Here is a 20778-nt window from a genome sequence, read left to right as displayed (position 1 = left end):
AGCACCATCATCGCACGTAGGAAAGTGTGCAAGATTTCTGGCCACACGAATGATATACTTCCGTGAATTATTGACCTTATTATAGAGGTGAACAATTGCACGGTCAATATCATTCATATCATTTATTTCAAAGGTGTTTAAATTTTTATTTATATGCCAGGAGAATCTACTGTAATCTAACTTTATGTACTCCAAAGGAAAAGATGGTTCCTTAAAACGAACCCAGGAAAGATAAAAAATGATCAGTTTATGATCATAATAAGTACATTATGAACAGTAAAATCAGTTGGTCTCAACTCCTTTTTCACCCCACTACCGTTAAGTTGATTTACCCCCGCCCCCAAAAAAGAAGGCGTACTTCCTTATGTTTAAAGGAGATTTCAAATACATATGTTCACATCTGTTGCCTTCAGTTCTGAGATATCCCCATAAAGAGAATTCACTTTTTTTCACTTACATTCACACTCCTCCCCCCCCCCCCCCTAAGTGAATTTCCCGTTAAAAATATTTGTCTCTTTAATAGTAAAGGATCTTCTAAATACCAATTATCACGACTCTAACATCTTCAGTTTTTGAGATATGTGCCCACATAAAAGGAATTCAACTCCCCCCCAAAATGATTTTGCCCAAAAACGCTTTTTTCTTTGTTTTTAAAGGAGATCCAAATATCAATTTTTATATCTGTAACAATTTTAGTTTTTATTAGATGTGCGTATCCTCATCCAAATAATTCAATTAATTTTTCAATTTTTCACCTCACCCCCATCATTGGATCTTCCGAGAATACGTGTTTGTTTAATTTTGAAGCATATTCCAAATACCAATTAACACGTCTGCAAAATCTTTCGTTTTTGAGATAACAGTATCATCTTACAAATAATTCAACTAATTTTTCAATTTCCCTCCTCCCTTTAGGTGGATTTCCGAAAACAAAAAGTACGTACCCCTTTATTTTTAAAGGAAATTCCAAATACCAAATTTCACATCTGTAACATCTTCAGCTTTTGAGATATCAGTATCCTAATTAAAACAAATCACCCATGTTTCTTTACTTTTATAGCAGATTCCAAATACCAATTTTTATATCTGTAACATTTTACGTTTTTGAGATATACTGTAGATATAAACTTTCTAAAAATTCACCCCAAATTGTCACTCCTGTTTAACCCCCATTATTTACATTTTCCAAAAACAAGAATATATATGTTTCTTTATTTTCAAAGAAAATACCAAATACCAATTTTCAGGTCTGTAATATCTTCTGCTTCTGAGATATAAGTATCCTGATTTAATGCATTCAACCCATTTTTCACCCTTTTTCAAAAAAAAAAAGTTTCTTTATTTTTAAAAGGGATTCTAAATACCAATTTATACATCTGTACACTTTAAAAGTTTTGATATATATATATATATATATATATATACTCATTTTAAAAATTCACCCCCCTTTTCAAACCCCCATTAATTGGATTTTCCAAAAACAAAAAAATATGTGTTTCTTTATTTTTAAAGGAGATCCCAAAAACCAATTTTCAGGTCCATAATATCTTCAGTTTCTGAGATATAAGTATCCTCATTAAAGACATTCAACCCCTTTTTCACCCTTTTCCACCCTTCCTATTGGGAATTTCCGAAAGCAAAAAATTTGTGTTTCTTTATCTTTAAAGGAGAATCTAAATACCAATTTTTACATCTATAAACTTTAAAAGTTTTGAGATATAGATACACTCATTTTAAAAATTCACCCCCTCTTCACCCCCCATTAATTGGATTTTCCAAAAACAAAAAATTCATGTTCTTTGTTTTTAAAAGAGATCCCAAACACCAATTTTCAGGTCTGTAATATCTTCAGTTTCTGAGATATACAGTAAGTATCCTCATTAAAGGCATTCAACCCATTTTTCACCTCTTTCCACCCCTCCTATTGGGATTTTCCAAAAACAAAAAAAAAACAAAAAAATACATGTTCCTTTATTTTTAATGAAGATTCTAAATACCAATTTTTACATCTGTAAACTTTCAACGTTTTGAGATATAGATAAACTCATTTTAAAAATTCACCCCCCTTTTCGACCTCCAGTTAATTGGATTTTCCAAAAACAAAAAATACGTGTTTCTTTATTTTTGAAAGAGATCAAAAGTACCAATTTTCAGGTCTGTAATATCTACTGTTTCTGATATATAAGTACTGGTATCCTGATAGAGGCATTCAGCCGCGTTTTCACCCTCTTCGCCCCTCCTATTGGGATTTTCTGAAAACAACAAAATACGTGTTTCCTTATTTTTAAAGAAGATTCTAAATACCAATTTTTACATCTGTAAACTTTTTAAAAGTTTTGAGATATAGATACACTCATTTTAAAATTTCACCCCCGTTTTCACCCCCTTAGTAACGGAATATCGAAAAATCCTCTCTTAGCGAGCACCTACATCTTGATATGATTGTATCCCCAAAATGTCATTTCTTTATGTCTAGTAGTTTTGGATCAGCGATGATCAGTCAGTCAGTCAGGACAAGTTTTTTTATATATATAGATATATACTCATTCTAAAAATTCACCCCCACTTTTCAAACCCCCATTAATTGGATTTTCCAAAAACAAAAAACATGTTTTTCTTTATTTTTAAAGGAGATCCCAAAAACCAATTTTCAGGTCCATAATATCTTCAGTTTCTGATATAAATATCCTCATTAAAGGCATTCAACCCCTTTTTCACCCTTTTCCACCCTTCCTATTGAGATTTTCCGAAAACAAAAAAATAGTGTTTCTTTTTATCTTTAAAGGAGAATCTAAATACCAATTTTTACATCTATAAAAGTTTTGAGATATAGATACACTCATTTTAAAATTTCACCCCCTTAGCAAAGGAATATCGAAAAATCCTCTCTTAGCAAGCAACTACATCTTGATATGAATGTATCCCCAAAATGTAATTTCTTTATGTCTAGTAGTTTTGGGTCGGTCGGTCGGTCAGTCGGTCCAAGTTATTTTATATATATAGATTGTATACTAATCTATATATTGGTTAAAAAGGTCCAAAACTTTGACCTAAAGATTGTCTAAAGGCTGAAGATGCCCAAAATAATAGGTGAAACATATACCTGACATAAATTCATGTAGATTAAAACCACATTAAATGTGGAAAGTACTGAATAGGTGGTTTTTATTAAATTATCCTTGAGATTCTATGCCTAACGTCATCTTCAATAGGGAACAATAATGAGAGTTGTTACTTTTCATTTGGAGGCTGCCAAAAAAGACAAAGCTTACATGAAAATTTTAACAATTACAAGGGTCATTTAAAATATGCCCATAAATGATAGGTATACTATAAAAGCCTTCTTAATAATGTTTTAAAAAGTGTATCACTCAATAATTTTGATATCCATGAGGAATTCCTCATAGGACAAAGATATAGCTAAGAGTGTAGATGATTTTTTTACTATTGCTAATGATCCTATCAGAGCTGCTAACCCAATGTCTGTAATAAATTTGTTATGCAAATTAAATTTCTAACAAAAGTTGTGAAATGTGTGAGTAATGGTGCCTGGTGCTCCTACCATCAATCCTAAAACATCAATGGAGTCCAGATGATATTTCTCGGCCTAGTATGGTATTATTTTCATATATATCACATTTATCCTTGTGTACATCATGTGGTTGAGTGGATGATGCTTCAGTTCTAATTGTGTGGCCTATTATGAACCCTTTACTTGAGCCCGGTGGTATAGCTATCATGTCAATCCACCGGCTTGACCCTGTCTGAGACAATCCATGTACCTCCTCGTAGACTGTATAATGCTTCTCTCTCAAGGCTTCAGCAATAATAGATCATATACGATGATTTTGTGAATTCCATAGGGTGTCATTAAATGGACAGGAACCCAAGACGTGACCAAGTGTTTCAATCTCACTGTGGCAACGCCGACAGTGGTTATTGTCTTGGGACCTGCCAGGTAATGCACGAACTGGAACTACATTTGCTGTAAGTTTTATGGCATTTCTCCAGTCGCTACTCGTTAAACCTTTGGATTTTCTTACCCACTGATTGGCTGGTGTGTATTCCTTATACAATATAGCACCCTTACCCTTTTGTGGTAAGGCAAACCAGGCATTGAATTATTTCTTATGGAGTTGTTGTCATAGGAATGAGTGATTCTTATTCAGTATTCAGGAGTAGGCTAAGTTTTTTGAAGCACTTCTCTGTTTCTGTATGGAGGTCTCTAATATGGTAAATGTGTACATTGTTGGATTGCTGAAGAACTTGGCATGCATTTATGTGCTGTAGATAAACCTCCCAACCACACTTGAAAAGACCGAGTCCTTTATACTTTTTATCGGAGTATAACATGCTGTCTGGTGTATCTATTGGAAGCTTAAGAACTTCTTTCAAGGTGCTTTTGATAAGTTTGTCAGTATCAGTTAGGAACCTCGCAGGTATTCGATGTAAAGGTGTAGTGTGAAATTTGTAGATCAAAGATGAGCAAAGGTAGGTTGATAGCACATTAAATTTCTGGTGTAATTGCACTAGTGGAGTTGATGCTAATGCGTCTAGTTTACTCTTAAGTTTTTCCGTCATTAATTTAGCATCAAATACAGTAGCATTGTGATAGTTTACTCTGAGGTAGCATATTGTCTCTGTAGAAGTTATAGATTTAATTTCATTGTAACCATGTAATGTTAGAGATTTGTAGGTAGGACTTACTTTTATTATGGAAATGGATTTAGATTTGTTGACATTAATTGTTAGGCCATTTCTTCAAATCTCTTGATGGCCATTTCAGTGATCTTTCTAGCTGAAGTCTTGTTTTTTGCTACAATCAACGTATCATCAGCAAAGCCTAGAATGGTTACATTAGGAAGGCCCAGCATCATACAATACCCATGTTCTCCCTGGAACTCTGCTGATGAAAGTTCTTCTAAAATGCGGTCAGTTGCATTGTTGGTCTTCTTGTGATGGGATTCTATTTGAGTAATATTATTAGTTTGTAGTGCTATTATTAGATCAGACAGTTTTGATAGTAGGGCGAGGGAGGAGAGGGCATTCTTCAAGTGTTTATGCCCTACGTCATCAAGGGCCTTCGTGATATCCAGGAAAACCAGGTTACAGTCGACCTCTTGGTATTTGGCTGATGTCAGAATAGATTCCAAGATGGAAGTGTTGATATGAGTGCCAGCAGAGTTTGTGAAGCCATGCTGATTTTCATTAAAGCTCACATAGCCAAGTAGTAGTGTATCTAATATGCGCTCTATTACTCTTCTTGCTAGTGAATAGATGGTCATTGGTCTCCAGTTAGCTAGATCCATGGAGTCTCCTCCCTTATGGATAAGCACAGTTCTAGCTCTCTTAAGGACCTCGGCCACCAGTGTTCTTGTTAACATGGTTTTTGCAATCAATGCTATAATTTTGTAACACGCGTCATGTTTAAATGCCCTCATTAATATATGGTCTGGGCCAGGGGATGTGTCAATGGCCATTTTCTTGATTGCATACTCTACTTCTTGTTTAGAAATGACAGTACACATTGTATCTTCTAATCTATATATAAAATAACTTGTACCGACCGACCGACTCAAAACTACTAGACATAAAGAAATAACATTTTGGGGATACATTCATATCAAGATGTAGGTGCTCGCTAAAAGAGGATTTTTCAATATTCCATTGCTAAGGGGGTGAAAACGGGGGTGAAATTTTAAAATGAGTGTATCTATATCTCAAAACTTTAAAAGTTTACAGATGTAAAATTTGGTATTTAGAATCTTCTTTAAAAATAAGGAAATATGTATTTTTTGTTTTTGGAAAATCCCAATAGGAAGGGTGAAAAGGGTGAAAAAGTGGTTGAATGCCTTTAATCAGGATACTGGTACTTATATCTCAGAAACTGAAGATATTACAGACCTGAAAATAGGTACTTTGGATCTCTTTTAAAAATAAAGAAATTGTATTTTTTTGTTTTTGGAAAATCCAATTAATGGGAGGGTGAAAAGGGGGGTGAATTTTTAAAATTAGTGTATGTATATCTCAAAACTTTGAAAGTTTACAGATGTAAAATTTGGTATTTAGAATCTTCTTTAAAAATAAGGAAACATGTATTTTTTGTTTTCAGAAAATCCCAATAGGAGGGGTGAAAAGGGTGAAAAAGTGGTTGAATGCCTTTAATGAGGATACTTATATCTCAGAAACTGAAGATATTACAGACCTGAAAATTGGTGTTTGGGATCTCCTTTAAAAGTAAAGAAACACATATTTTTTTGTTTTTGGAAAATCCAATTAATGGGGAGTGAAAGGGGGTGAATTTTTAAAATGAGCGTATCTACATCTCAAAACTTTTAAAGTTTATAGATGTAAAAATTGGTATTTAGGTTCTCCTTTAAAGATAAAGAAACACAATTTTTTTTGTTTTCGGAAAATCCCAATAGGAAGGGTGGAAAAGGGTGAAATAGGGGTTGAATGCCTTTAATGAGGATACTTATATCTCAGAAACTGAAGATATTATGGACCTGAAAATTGGTTTTTGGGATCTTCTTTAAAAATAAAGAAACACATATTTTTTGTTTTTGGAAAATCCAATTAATGGGGGTTTGAAAAGGGGGGGGGTGAATTTTTAAAATTTTTAAAACTTTTAAAGTGTACAGATGTATAAATTGGTTTTTAGAATCCCTGTTAAAAATAAAGAAACACATATTTTTTTCTTTTTGGAAAATCCCAATAGGAGGGGTGAAAAAGGGTGAAAAATGGGTTGAATGCCTTAAATCAGGATACTTATATCTCAGAAGCAGAAGATATTACAGACCTGAAAATTGGTATTTGGTATTTTCTTTAAATAAAGAAACATATATTTGTTTGTTTTTGGAAAATGTAATGAATGGGAGTTAAACTGGAGTGACAATTTGGGATGAATTTTTAGAAAGACTATATCTACAGTATATCTCAGAAATGTAAAATGTTACAGACATAAAAATTGGTATTTGGAATCTCCTGTAAAATTAAAGAAACATGGGTGATTTGTTTTTGGAAACTCCATTTATGGGGAACTAAAAAGGGGGTAAAATTTTAAAATGAGTATTTCTACAGTATATCTCAAAAACTTAACATGTTACCGAAGTGAAAAATAGTATTTTTATCTCTATTGAAAATAAAGAAACATGTTTTGTTTTCTGAAAAGACACTTGGATGGAGTGGTAAAAGTGACTGAAAATGGGGTTGAAGTCTTTTAATTAAGATACTGATATCTCAAAAGCTGAAGATGTTACAGACGTGAAATTTGGTATTTGGAATTTCCTTTAAAATTAAAGGGATATATACTTTTTGTTTTCGGAAATCCACCTAAAGGGAGGAGAGAAATTGAAAAATTAGTTGAATTATTGGTATGAGGATACTATTAACTATTTGGAATATGCTTTAAAATTAAACAAACGCGTATTCTCGGAAAATCCAATGAAGGGGGTGAGGTGAAGAATTGAAAAATTAATTGAATTAATTGTATGAGGATATGCACATCTAATAAAAACTAAAGTTGTTACAGACGTAAAAACTGATATTTGGATCTCCTCTAAAAACAAAGGAAAAAAGCGTTTTTGGGCGAAATCATTTTGGGGGGAGTTGAATTCCTTTTATGTGGGCACATGTCTCAAAAACTGAAGATGTTAGAGTCGTGATAATTGGTATTTAAAAGATCCTTTACTATTAAAGAGACAAGTATTTTTAATGGGAAATTCACTTAAGGGGGGAAGTGTGAATGGAAGTGAAATAAAGTGAATTGTCGTTATGGGGATACTTGTATCTCAGAACTGAAGGTAACAGACGTGAACATTTGTATTTGAAATCTCCTTTAAACTGCCATTGGCAGTGCCAATGCACTATGTTCATTCAGGACAAATATTTCAGATTCCCTATGGGAATCAACATCTGTATCATCTGATGGCCAAGCAGGCATCAATTTTTGGTAATGAGACAAAGTCACTCATAGTGCATTGGCACTTCTGGTGGCTGCAAGTAGCCTACGCAGTGGCCTCCACGGTATGCACTAGCCATGCATCTTGGTAGATGTGCTAGGTACCAACTGATGAGCCCAAGCTAGCACACGGGGGCGAAACGCTGGCAACCAGGAATGTGTTGGCTGGAAAATTTATAATGTCCTATAACGGACCATTTATATTTGTATCACCATACACTTCCATCAGTTGGTGATGGATTTCAATTGGTTCAGTACCTTTAGCATTAAAAAACTGAAACTGCGCGCACTTCACACTTGGCGGTAACATCCAATGGCAGCTCCTTTCTCAACGGCTGCCAAGCCAAGACTAAGTGCCTCAGCGCGGCGTGTGTGTTTATATGCGAGTGCGGGAAACGCTCTTCACAATATTGTGACCAACAGCCACACGAACAGAGTTCTGTATTTATAAAAAAAATAGGAGACCTTATTTTTGGGATTACCCTCTTATCAGTGGTACGGGGAAGTAATGTACAGTTCGTACCAATTCTTAACTGTAATTTTTGCAGAATTTATTTTTACGAATATGTTGGATAAGTGAAGATCGGTTAGGAAGGACTCTACTGTATATATAAATTATATGAGTAAAGAACTGGAATCACAGATAAGGCTTTTTGTGGATGATGTTATACTGTATAGAGTAATAAATAAGTTACAGATTGTGAGCGACTGCGATATGGCCTTGACAGTGTTGTAAGATGGACAGCAAACAGTGGTATGATGGTAAAAAGAGATGAAAAGTCACCAAGAGGAAAAGTCTCATCAGTTTTAATTAAGCTTGAGTGGAGTTTTAAAACTAAGAAAGACCATAATATATATGAATATAAAGTTTGAAATCATTTAAGAAAAGACTAGGTAAACAACTGATAGGAAATATGCCACCTGGGCAGCAGCCATAAATACAGACCAGTGGTGATTGATTGATTGATTGATTGATTGATTGATTGATTGATTGATTGATTGATTCATTCATTCATTCATTCATTCATTCATTCATTCTCCCAAAAGGTTGCTTTTATTTTTTTTTCATGAAATACAATGTGACAATGATACATTTAGTTAATTTGTGGTCCTTTTTGTCCTACAAGATGGACAGTTATTTATAAGTTTCTCCTCATTCATGTTACTACAACATTTTACCATGATTTCATGGACTAATGTTCAAACAGTCCCTCTCTGACATGACTAATGCAGAAGCCAAAGCATATAGCTTATTCATAGAAAATGAACGCATTTGATTAATTTTTATTTTATTAATAAATTATTGCTACCCTAACATTTTGTCACATCGATTTGGTCATAACAGCATTGCAAATGAAAATGTTATGTTTTTAAGATGCTGTGGATATTGTTCATAAACAAGGCAGTGCAGTTTTAAACTAAGATTTGATACCAAAATAGAATATTTCCTAAGTCATTGTGAATATTTCTTTAATGGTGAAAGGAGTCATATCGCTGTTATAACAGAATTCTATAAGAATAATACTGATTTAGAACAACTGAAGTAGTTGTACATTGTGATATGTTGTTAAATATATGCAATGCAAAAGCCAGTACTTCAAGAGTGTGTTCTTGACATTTTGGACAAGAATTCATTCATCCATTCATTTGTCCGACTCAATGGCTGAATGGTCAGCATGAGGCCTTCGGCTCAGAGGGTCCCGAGTTTGATACCTGGCCGGGTCGGGGATTTTAATCGTGTCTTATTAATTCTTCTGGCCCAGAGACTGGGCGTTTGTGTTTGTCCCAACACTTTCCTCCTCATATTCAGACAACACACTACAATACCAACCACCACAGTAACACGCAATAGTAATTACACCCCTCCATATAGGATTGGCATCAGGAAGGGCATTCGGCCGTAAAAAGGGCCAAATCCACACGTGTGACACAGTTCACACCTGCGACCCCACAGATGAGGGAAAAGCGGCGGAAGAAGAAGAAGATTCATTCATTCTATTGAGTTAATGGCACACTAACACTTGTAGATTTCTGATAATCCCGCATGAGAAAGGACTAGGACTGGGAAGGAAGCAGCCATGGCCATAATTAAGGGGCAGCTTTGGCATTTGCTACATGTGGAAATGGAAAACCATCTTCAGGACTACCAGCAGTGGGGTTCAAACCAACCATCTCCCAAATGCTACCATACAGCAGTATTATCCCGACCGACCGCTACTGATCTGCATTTAGGGCAGTTGCTCAGATGGCAGATTCCCTGTCTGTTGTTTTCCTAGCCTTTTCTTAAATGACTGCAAAGAAATTGGAAATTTATTGAACATTTCCCTTGGTAAGTTATTCCAATCTTTAACTCCCCTTCCTATAAAATTATATTTGCCCCAATTTGTCCTCTTGATTTCCAACTTTATCTTCATATTGTGATCTTTTGTACTTTTAAGGACACCACTCAAATTTATTTGTCTACTAATGTCATTCCACGCCATCTCTCCACTGACAGCTCGGAACATGCCACTTAATACCAATATAGTTGGTCCGTTCTTGGACATTATAAATTTTCCAGCTAACTCATTCCTGGTTGCCAGCCTCCATGGCATACAGTAGCCATGCTTCTTGGTAGGTGTGCTAGCTACCAACTGATGAGCCCAGCCTAGCACATGGGGCGAAATGCTGAGCCATGCGTCTTGGTAGGTGTGCTAGGTACCAACTGATGAGCATAGCCTAGCACACAGGGGCGAAATGCTGGCAACCAGGAATGAGTTAGCTGGAAAATTTATAATGTCCAATAACGGACCATTTATATTGGTACGATCTAAGGCATTCGATAGGGTAGATCATGGGAGACTACTGGCAAACATGAGTGCAATTGGACTAGAAAAAAAATGAGTTAATGGGTGGCTATATTTCTAGAAAACAGAACTCAGAGAATTAGAGTAGGTGAAGCTTTATCTGACCCTCTAATAATTAAGACGGGAATTCTTCAAGGCAGTATTATTGGACCTTTATGTTTTCTTCTCTCTCTCTATATATATATATATCAGTGATATGTGTAAAGAAGTGGAATCAGAGATAAGGCTATTTGCAGATGATGTTATTCTGTACAGAGTAATAAATAAGTTACAAAATTGTGAGCAACTGCAAAATGACCTCGATAATGTTGTGAGATGTGCAGTAGGCAATGGTATGATGATAAACGGGGTTAAAAGTCAGGTTGTGAGTTTCACAAATAGGAAAAGTCCTCTCAGTTTTAATTACTGCATTGATGGGGTGAAAGTTCCTTTGGGAATCATTGTAAGTACCTAGGTGTTACAATAAGGAAAGATCTTAATTGGGGTGATCACATAAATATGATTGTTAATAAAGGGTACAGATCTCTGCACATGGTTATGAGGGTATTTAGGGGTTGTAGTAAGGATGTAACGGAGAGGGCACATAAGTCTCTGGTAAGACCACAACTAGAGTATGGTTCCATTGTGTGGGACCCTCACCAGGATTACTTGATTCTAGAACTGAAAAAAATCCCCAAAAAAAAGCAGCTCAATTTGTTCTGGGTGATTTCCGACAAAAGAGTAGCGTTACAAAAATGTTGCAAAGTTTGGGCTGGGAAGACTTGGGAGAAAGGAGACGAGCTGCTCGACTAAGTGGTATGTTGCAAGTGATAAATATCATTGTTAATCTGTATTGAAGATACTGAATGTAGGATGCTAAAGGGTTTATTGTGACACCTATTCAATACATTATAAATTTTTAAACCTTAGGAATTTATTATTTCCTATTGAGACATATTTCACCCTTAATTGAGGGCATCATCAGTCATAGTACCTCCTCAAGGCATAAATCAGGTACCTGATTGGTAATTAAATTGTAAACACTAAGATACAAACTTAACATGTTACAATGGGAAAGTCAAGAAAAAAAAAACATGTTCAGTGATGATACAGTTAAACAATATATGTTTATAGACACAGTAGTCGGCACAAATGCGTAAAAGCACAGGGTATTTTAGCAGAGTCCAGCAGTGGTGGTCCGAAGAATAATTGACGCTACTCTGTTAGAAAATCATAGGAAATTATAAAGTTTATACATATATTTACATGGAAACAGATAGGGGAGAAAGGGTATAAAGTGTTTGGCGTCAATGTTCAAACACATAAAGTTTGTCGTATATTTACATGGAAACAGTTAGGGGAGAAAGGGTATAAAGTGTCTGGTGTCAAAGTTCATACACTACTGCTGTTGGTTGAACGATTACAGGTTGACAGGGTAATATACAGTAATTTTACAATATCCAATTGAACAGTTGAGAAATTACAAGCTTATAATACATATTTACAAGAGAGCAGCTTGGGGAGAAAGGATACAAAATGACTTGCATCAAGTGTGTCCTGTTGTTTTAGCCGTTGGTTGACGATTGCAGCATTAACAATATCAGTAATATGCAGAGTGGTCCAACCTCAGTTCAAACCATAGGGGGCAGGGAAAAATATTCCACTGTTTATTCAAGAATGTCAAATGAGGTACTATAGGCGTAGTCATACTGGAAGATGTCTGGTTGATGTCTGCGTGATTTTACGCATTGGTGCCGACTACTGTGTCTATAAACATATATTGTTTAACTGTATCATCACTGAACATGTTTTTCTTTTTTCTTGACTTTCCCATTGTAACATGTTAAGTTTGTATCTTAGTGTTTACAATTTAATTACCAATCAGGTACCTGATTTATGCCTTGAAGAGGTACTATGACTGATGATGCTCTCAATGAAGGGCAAAACATGTCTCAATAGGAAATAATAATAAATTCCTAAGTGTTTAAAAATTTGTAATGTACTGAATAGGTGTCACAATAAATCCTTTAGCATCCTACATTAAGTGGTATGTTCCAAACTGTCAGTGGAGAGATGGTGTGGAATGACATCAGTAGACAAATATGTTTGAGTGATGTCTTTAAAAGTAGGAAAGATCACAATATGAAGATAAAGCTGGAATTCAAGAGGCCAAATTGGGGCAAATATTTGTTTATAGGTAGGGGAGTTAGGGATTGGAATAACTTACCAAGGGAGATGTTCTTGCTTTGTGATCTTTTAAGAAAAGGCTAGGAAAACAACACATAGGAATCTGCCACCTGGGAGACTGCCCTAAATGGAGATCAGTAGTGACTGATTGATTGAATTGTAGAGTGGAGAGATGCTTTTACACATGTATTAACTAGGTATATTTGAAATGAAAAATATGCAGTAAGCCTATTATAATTATGTAATACAGTCCGTAGTGTACCTTCGCCTTACAGTTCAAACAGTTCTGATTCTCCTCTGGGTTCGAATCCCACTGTCGGCAGCCTTGAAGATGGTTTCCATGGTTTCCCATTTTCACATCAGGCAAATGCTGGGGCTGTACATTAATTAAGGCCACGGCTGCTTCCTTCCCACTCCTAGGCCTTCCCTCTCCCATCGTTGCCATAATACCTATCTGTGTCAGTGCGACGTTAAGCAAATAGCAAAAGATTCTCCTCTCAAAAAAAAAAAAAAAAAAAGAAAGAAAGAAATCTACATATCCCCCTGTGGGTGGGGGCAGTTGAATAACACCCACGGTATCCCCTGCCTGTCGTAAGAGGCGACTAAAATGGTCCCCAGGGGCTCTGAACTTTGGAGCGTGGGTTGGCGACCACGGGGCCCTTAGCTGAGTCCTGGCATTGCTTCCACTTACTTGTGCCAGGCTCCTCACTTTCATCTATATTGTCCGACCTCCCTTGGACAACTCTTGTTCTTTTCCGACCCCGACGGTATTACGTATGGAGGCCTAGGGAAACTTTCATTTTTATGCCCTTAATGGCCCGTGTCTTCCTTTGGCCGATATCTTCATTTTTCGAAGTGTCTGATCCCTCCCATTTTTTCCCTCTGATTAGTATTATATAGAGGATGGTTGCCCAGTTGTACTTCCTCTTAAAACAATCACCACCACCACTATGAGAGCATACATTCGTTTCAAAAAATTACAAAGTTATATTGTTGTGAAAAGTGGCTAAGGTCTATTTTTTCAAAGCCAAATTAATAATTTTATATACCGGTACCGTACACAAGTGATCTTTCTATCTTGTCCCTTACATACCAATTAATAGATGTATATAATAACAACACAATTTTACAGACCTATTGTCCGCTAAACATCATGCGCCCAAGCTCAAGATTACGGACGAAAATTCGAATACCTTTCCGGTATTATTTTTAGTTGAAGAGGGAATGATGAATACCATCAAGATAGTTTCTGTTCTCTAAACGATTTTAAATGTTCTTATTAAATGCGGGTGTTTCAAAGAGACAACAGACATCAAGTTCTTTTTCGTAAATTGATATCTGTATGTAATTACTATTTTTACCGTTTAGGAGTTAAATAAAATAGGGGTATATATTTACGGTATTCTGGTCTTCTGTTCCAACACTGAAGACGACGTCGCTACCGGTGCCAGAATCCAATAAATAGTGCATTCTCTCGACCAGCTTCCATTCTTGTCGATTTCTACGAAATGAGCTCTCCGTATTATCCATACACGAAAGTTCCGAAGTTCGGAATGAAGCTAATGAATTTCAGAACGGGCAGCTACAAAAACTGGTTATAAAATCACCTCTGTAAGCGACGAGAGTCGATCCTGATGGCCTTCAAGCCAAACTCAACCTGAGCTGGTTCAAGGACGTTCATGCTTTTTAGATTTAGAACCTATGAGCCATTGCTATAAGCTGAACGTCCGGCGTTTTGGTTTAATGGTTAGCGTATATCGGTTCATAGGGTTCGATTCCCGGCTGGGGATTTTAATCGTGTCTCGTCGTCTGGTTAATTCCTCTAGTTAGGGGTATGGCGTTCGTGTTCATCGTGACACTATATACATCTTCAAATACAGTGCATACAACACATCACTACAAATTACCACAAAAACACGCAATAGTTAATATTCTACATCCCTCCACAAATGGTTGGCATCAGGAAGGACATCCGTCCGTAAAACTAGGCTAAATCAATTCAAATGTGCCGACCCTAACTGGGGAAAGGTCAGAAAAATTAGAACCGGAACTTGAACCTCCACAATAAACAACACTTCGATTGTGTGAGAAATTGGAGAATATTCTTTTAACCTAGAATAGTATATTTTTAGTCTATTCTAGGACATTCTGGATTGTTAGAATGTAAGGCCCATGCACGATTGCCCATCACACGTTGTTTCTTTTCTGATGGGTCGAGTCGTGAGGAAAGAGGCATGTATAAGGACAGAATACTATGTTATCGCGTTGAAAAATGAACGACTTAGTATGAAGTCTACACGCAAATAGATTATATAATAATCATTATCTGTACGAAACTCGGGTCAGTTGACTGCGCGTGCCGCAACAGCAATAATCCAGTTTTGTAGTTCCCTTGCATCACATTGTACTACTTAACTCCCATAAGCCTTTAATACCTTTTTCTGCAGATATCGTATCTACATTCCACCATCTGTTTTCCTTCGTTATATGTGTCTGAGCAGTGAATTGCGGCAGTCTGAGGTCTGAGTGAGTGACCGACAAGGAACGGCCGGTGGTTAATTCAAATGTTTGTAACCCTGACTTAAGTCAATTAAGTGTTCAATCAGCTGGGCGGTGAGTTGGTCTTCTGTGATGGCGGAAAGGAAAGTGAAGGCGAAGGTGGTGTTTTTTGCCAAAGCACGAGAACTTAGTGGTTTTAAGGAGAGTGAGATTGAAGTTGAGTCTTCTATTACTTATCCACAACTTTTGGATCACATTTCGAAGACATTTTCCTTAAATGACATTAAAGGGCACGTAGTTCTTGCAATTAATTTGGAGTATGCAGAAAATTCACAGGAGCCGCTGAATTTGAAGGACGGTGATGAAATAGCTGTAATTCCACCAATAAGTGGAGGATAGTAATATTTATTGCGTTTAAAATGGATTTTGTTAGTGTAAGCCATTGCAAACTGAAAGTAGAAGATGTAACAACCAAAATTTCCTCACTAGCATGTAGTGCTGTTTCATTGTTTGTGGGAGTAAATGTGGACAATTATGACAACCAGAAACATGTTTATGTGGAATACGACGCAGATATCCAGGATGCAGAGATGATTTATAGAAACATCTGTCAGCAAGTTCGAGAGAAGTGGAAAGTGCAAAATATAGCCATATATCACAGATTAGGCATTGTTCCAATACAAGAAGCTAGTATTATCATTGCAGTTTCTTCCCCTGATATTTCTGAATCCATGCAGGCATTGCAGTATGTAGTATGTGTAAATAAAGAAAGGTCTCCTGTTACTAAGAAGGACGTTGTGCAAGTGAAGGATGAATATGAGTGTGATGTGAAGGAAGAATTGTTGCAAAGCACGAATCTTAGTTCGGATACAGACACCCAGCATTTGACAGCTGACATGGTACCTCTTCGTTTGATTCAGATTAAAGCAGATTCAAAGGAAATAAACCGCCGTATCAATTGCTTTATAGAAAGAAAACGGGAACAAGCAAACATTGGAAATGTTCAGGAGTTTCGTCAATGTAAACAGATTGCAGGAGAAGAAGACACATGTGCTAGGGTTGATGCTTTATTGTTGAGGAGAAAAGATAGTAAAAGTCATCTGAGGGTGAGACGTGTTTTCAATTCATGGGGACCTCATACTAGGTCTGTGGAATGCTTTGGCCAGCAACCTAGTGATGAAAGTAGTTCTAAACAAGATCAGAATTATAACTCAGAAGATATCAAGCCACTGGGTGTAAAGAAGTTGACTGCATTAAATGGTGTGGAGGAAAGACTGAGTAATGCTGAAGAACATTTACAGATTTGTGGTCCTGTTCCTAAAGATGTGTATGCACGCCTGAAACAAATAGAAAATCGTATTCTATATTTAGAAAGCTTGTCACCAGAATATTTCCATTTCTTGGAAAATGTATTCCATAAAGAAACATCAGCAAATTCAGGATCAGTTGAGAAGAAGAGGTATTCTCAGACTGATTTGAATAATAAACTACAAGAATTGGAATTCAAATTGGCTAGTAAAATGAAATGAATAGGCCTATACTATTTTTGGCAACATTGAAAGTAGAGAATAATGATAATTTTATTGGATACTTGTAAAATAGGCTATATTTTGTAATACTTTTATGAACTGTGTATTGTTTCAAGGTGTTAGTTTAGACAAATGCAGAAGATCTGTCTCCTTCCTCTAATTTTCAATTCCTGCAATATTTCATTACAATGAATGGGACAGCCAGCTTCCTGTCATGAATTCTTATAGAAAGTTGCATCTTAGAAGTTGATATAGAATGATGTGAAATTTCTTTCTTTTACAGTACAGTAATGGGGATGACAATTATCCTCCATTAGGAACAGACATCCTTGGTTCTGGTTTGTAAAAACCTGGGAATGGGAACATTTTGTATTATTGTGTTGATTGATTTGTTTGATGCTTATTAATCGCATCTATAGCCCCTAAATACTCAAGCATTGGAGGTAACAAGAAAAGTTTGTTCTTATCATTCTAAGAATATATTTTCATAATGTGGCCTCTTGTATGGCTTGTATCCAGCTTGCATTAATATTGACAACAGTTTAATGCTTTTACTTAATGTATTCATTTTATAAATGCACACTTTAATATATTGGACTGAATACAATTAAGGCTAATATCAGTAAGAATTTGTGACCTCTACCCATTGCATGTAAAGGGACCTAAAGTCAGATATTTCATTTCTGAGATTTTTGTGGTTCTAAAACTGGCATAGGTACTGGGCATTTAAAAAAAGTTTGTGCTTCTAAGTGCAGTAGTTCAGAAGATATTATTTATTGATTATTGCTATTAAGAAAATGTAGTTACAGCTTTCGCTAATTTTCTTACCATTTGTACAAGTTTCCATGATATCGAGGGCCAAAGAATCAAACTGTTGCGTAACTTTGTTAAGAGGTCTCCAGTTATCACGCATTCAGTCTCGGTACTGTAATTTATTTACATAAAGAAAAGATCTTTACTTCATTCAAAACACAATAACTCATCTTCTTTATTTTCTAGGAGAAATATTTATTTTACTAAAACAAAGACATTGTTCTGCCAAAGCAATATTCTCAACTCTTACCTCTACAAGTGCAAGCACAAGAAATCAAAACATAGAAATGCAATTTTTATTTAGAATTCTGTTATTTCCTTCTAGAAGTTATTGCAGTTTAAAAAGTGTACGACTCGCGCATACATTTATCTTGAACAGTTGATCATCACACTGTTGGGAACATCACACGGAAATAGTATATTGTTTATAACCTTTACGCAACCTGCGTGTATTTTTTTCCTCTCGGCATTTCAATTTGCAATACTGGTTGTATTTTTAGGCTTGGTGAATCAATCGGCAAGTTAAAATATGAATGACATTCTTGTTTATATGTTTCTTTCATTTTGTTCCCCCAAGAAAGCACTCACAATTTGACTCTAATTTCAAAGTTCTTCCCATTTCAGGGCAATTATTAACCAGGCTTCATTGATACTGAATTTTAAAATTTGTATCAATAATAAGTTATTGGCCAGTCATAGTTCTTGGTCTTAATAAGTTATTGTGTGAACTATCAGAGTTGGATTCTGGTGCTTTAAGTGTTACATTTTTATGAACCTGTCATATATGCATTTGTATTATGCTAAATTAGAGACAATATCTATTATAAACAAAAAAAGTCAGTCTGCTGTATCTCTTCCCATCTTTCATGTCATCTGGATGTTGAATTATTCTTCTTCCTCATTCTGCAATGCCTTTGATCTTCCCTTCGATGACGTCGTGTATGAGCCCCTTGTGTCTGTGTCTGATCCAGTTGGCTTTCCTCTGAAGAATTGTATTCAGAATAATTTTCTTCTCTCATACTCTTCTCAGTACATAGTAGTTTGTTACCTGATCTGTCCACTTGATCTTCTCTATTCTCCTCCAACACCACATTTCAAAACTTTCTAGGTATTTTTTCTCCCTTTTTCTCATGGTCGAAGTCTCTTCTCCGTACAGTGCAATACTCCAGATGTAACACTTTACCGGTTTCTTCCTTAGTTCCAAGCTCAACTTGCTGGTCAACAGAGTCCTCTTCTTGTTGAATGCTACTTTGGCCATGGCGATTCTTGCTCGAATTTCATTTGTGCAGTGGGCATCCTTTGTTAGCAAGCTTCGCAAGGACTTGAACTGGTTCACATTCTCCAGTTCTCGATTGTCAACAGTTATCCTCAAAGGTTTTTCCCGTTTTGATATCTTCATCACTTTTGATTTCTCAGTGTTGATTTCCATGCCATATTTCCTTCCAGTTTCCACCAACTGATTCATCACGTGTTGCAGTTGTCGTTGATTTTTGGCGAGCACTATCAGGTCATCTGCATACTTGATAGTGTTGATGAGGCAGCGTCCTACGGTATCCTGAAGTTTCTGCATCTTTTCAAAGTTTCTCTCCAGCCATTCTCCATACAGGTTGAAGAGACTCAGTGATAGACAACATCCTTGTCTGACTCCTCTTCTTATTTCCACGCTGTTTGTTTCTCCGTAGTTTAGTCACACTTTTACTTTTTGTCCCATGTACAAGTTGAGAGATAGCCTCCTGTCTCTCCAGTTGACTCCTATCTCCTTAAGGATGTTAGTTTTGTCCATTCGATTCTGTCGAAGGCCTTTTGCCAGTCTATAAAACAAGCGCAAACTTCTTTGTTAATAGTGAAAACTCTCTCCAATAATATCCTCACCATGCCTATGGCATCCCTTGTTCCTTTTCCTTTCCTAAATCCAAACTGGTCCTCTCCCAGTACATCTTCAATTTTGTGTTCCAGTTATCTGTTGAGTATTTTTGCAATGATCCTCGCCATATGTGAGATCAGACTAATTGTTCTGTAATCACTACATTTCTTGACTTGCTGTTTCTTTGCAAGAGCAACCATTGTGACGTCCAAAAAGTCCTTATGCCATACTCCAGTTTCGTAGATTTTGTTGATGAGTTGCGTCAGTGCTTTCAAACTTCCTTTACTGATTTCCTTCAGGATATCCTCTGGTATTTCATAGTCTCCTATAGCTTTCCTCCTCTTCATGTCCATAATTCCCTTTTCTACTTCCTTTGTCAATATGCTGGGCCCTTTTTCGTCTTCATCAATCTTCTCCTCTGTCTCTGTTTTGATGTCTTGCGGACAATGTTACTTATCGTAGAATTCTTTTGCATATTCTTCCCATATCTTCAGCACCTCTGCTTGTTCTGTAACCATTTGTCCAGTAGCGTCTTCTGTTCTGAAGGTCCTTACCCTTTGTTTTCACTCCCCATCTCTTTCGTTTTCTGGTACATGAGGTCATACATTCCTCTTCGTTTTAGCTCCTCTATATTATCACACATTTCTTCTATGTACTTTTCCTTCGCTTTGACCGTTTCTCTCCTGAATGGGCCGATGACCTTAGTTGTTAGGCCCCTTTAAACAAGCATCTCATCATCATCATCTCTCCTGAGTGCGTTGTTAAGTCTTCCGTATTCTTCTTCATTCACATTTTTACACTTCCTCTTTTCCTCCATCTTCTCCAGCATCTCATTGGTGATCCAGGGTTTCCTCGCTCTCTTTGCTTCCTTTCCAACTTTACTCTTTAAAGCATTCAACAAAACCAGTTTAACATTTTGCCACTGCACTTCCGCACTTGTACTTACATTTTCACCTCTGTTGTTTAGTTCTTGAAGAAAAAACCTACGGATGTAATTACAATTAACATTTTAATCTGGTTCCTAAGAAGACCTTTTCAGACAACAGTAGGTTTTAAAACCTGCTTTGTTATATGTATAAATGCAGAATAACCAAAACAGAC

General features: G+C 36.2%; 3 protein-coding genes across 4 annotated transcripts in view; 2 read left to right on the top strand and 1 right to left on the bottom strand.

The window, feature by feature from the left end:
- LOC136877351 (BTB/POZ domain-containing protein 6) overlaps positions 1-15523 on the bottom strand; it is a 64852-nt gene extending 49329 nt beyond the window's left edge. The window contains exon 1 of one of the 2 annotated variants that reach the window (XM_067151320.2): positions 15408-15523. Coding sequence is in view for 1 of the 2 variants with exons in the window: in XM_067151319.2 (XP_067007420.2) it covers positions 14371-14442 (72 nt within the window). In the remaining variant the exon portion in view is untranslated. Of the gene's footprint in view, positions 1-14370; positions 14501-15407 lie in introns of those variants that run through there. The other variant, XM_067151319.2, reaches the window with a different exon arrangement.
- On the top strand, positions 15466-15870 carry Mocs2A (Molybdenum cofactor synthesis 2A). The gene has a single exon (XM_067151321.1). It carries the CDS (start codon positions 15604-15606, stop codon positions 15868-15870), a length of 267 nt encoding a protein of 88 aa, XP_067007422.1. The 5' UTR covers positions 15466-15603.
- Positions 15871-15890: 20 nt separating this feature from the next.
- Positions 15891-18362, top strand: Mocs2B (Molybdenum cofactor synthesis 2B). The gene has a single exon (XM_067151318.2). The coding sequence runs from the start codon at positions 15891-15893 to the stop codon at positions 16998-17000; it is 1110 nt and encodes a 369-aa protein (XP_067007419.1). The 3' UTR covers positions 17001-18362.
- Positions 18363-20778: the final 2416 nt, after the last annotated feature.

Source organism: Anabrus simplex, chromosome 7 (genome assembly GCF_040414725.1).
Source record: "Anabrus simplex isolate iqAnaSimp1 chromosome 7, ASM4041472v1, whole genome shotgun sequence".
Taxonomy (NCBI): Eukaryota; Metazoa; Arthropoda; class Insecta; order Orthoptera; family Tettigoniidae; genus Anabrus; species Anabrus simplex.
The sequence above is the reverse complement of the archived record's forward strand: the minus strand, read 5'-3'. Positions and strand labels throughout refer to the sequence as shown.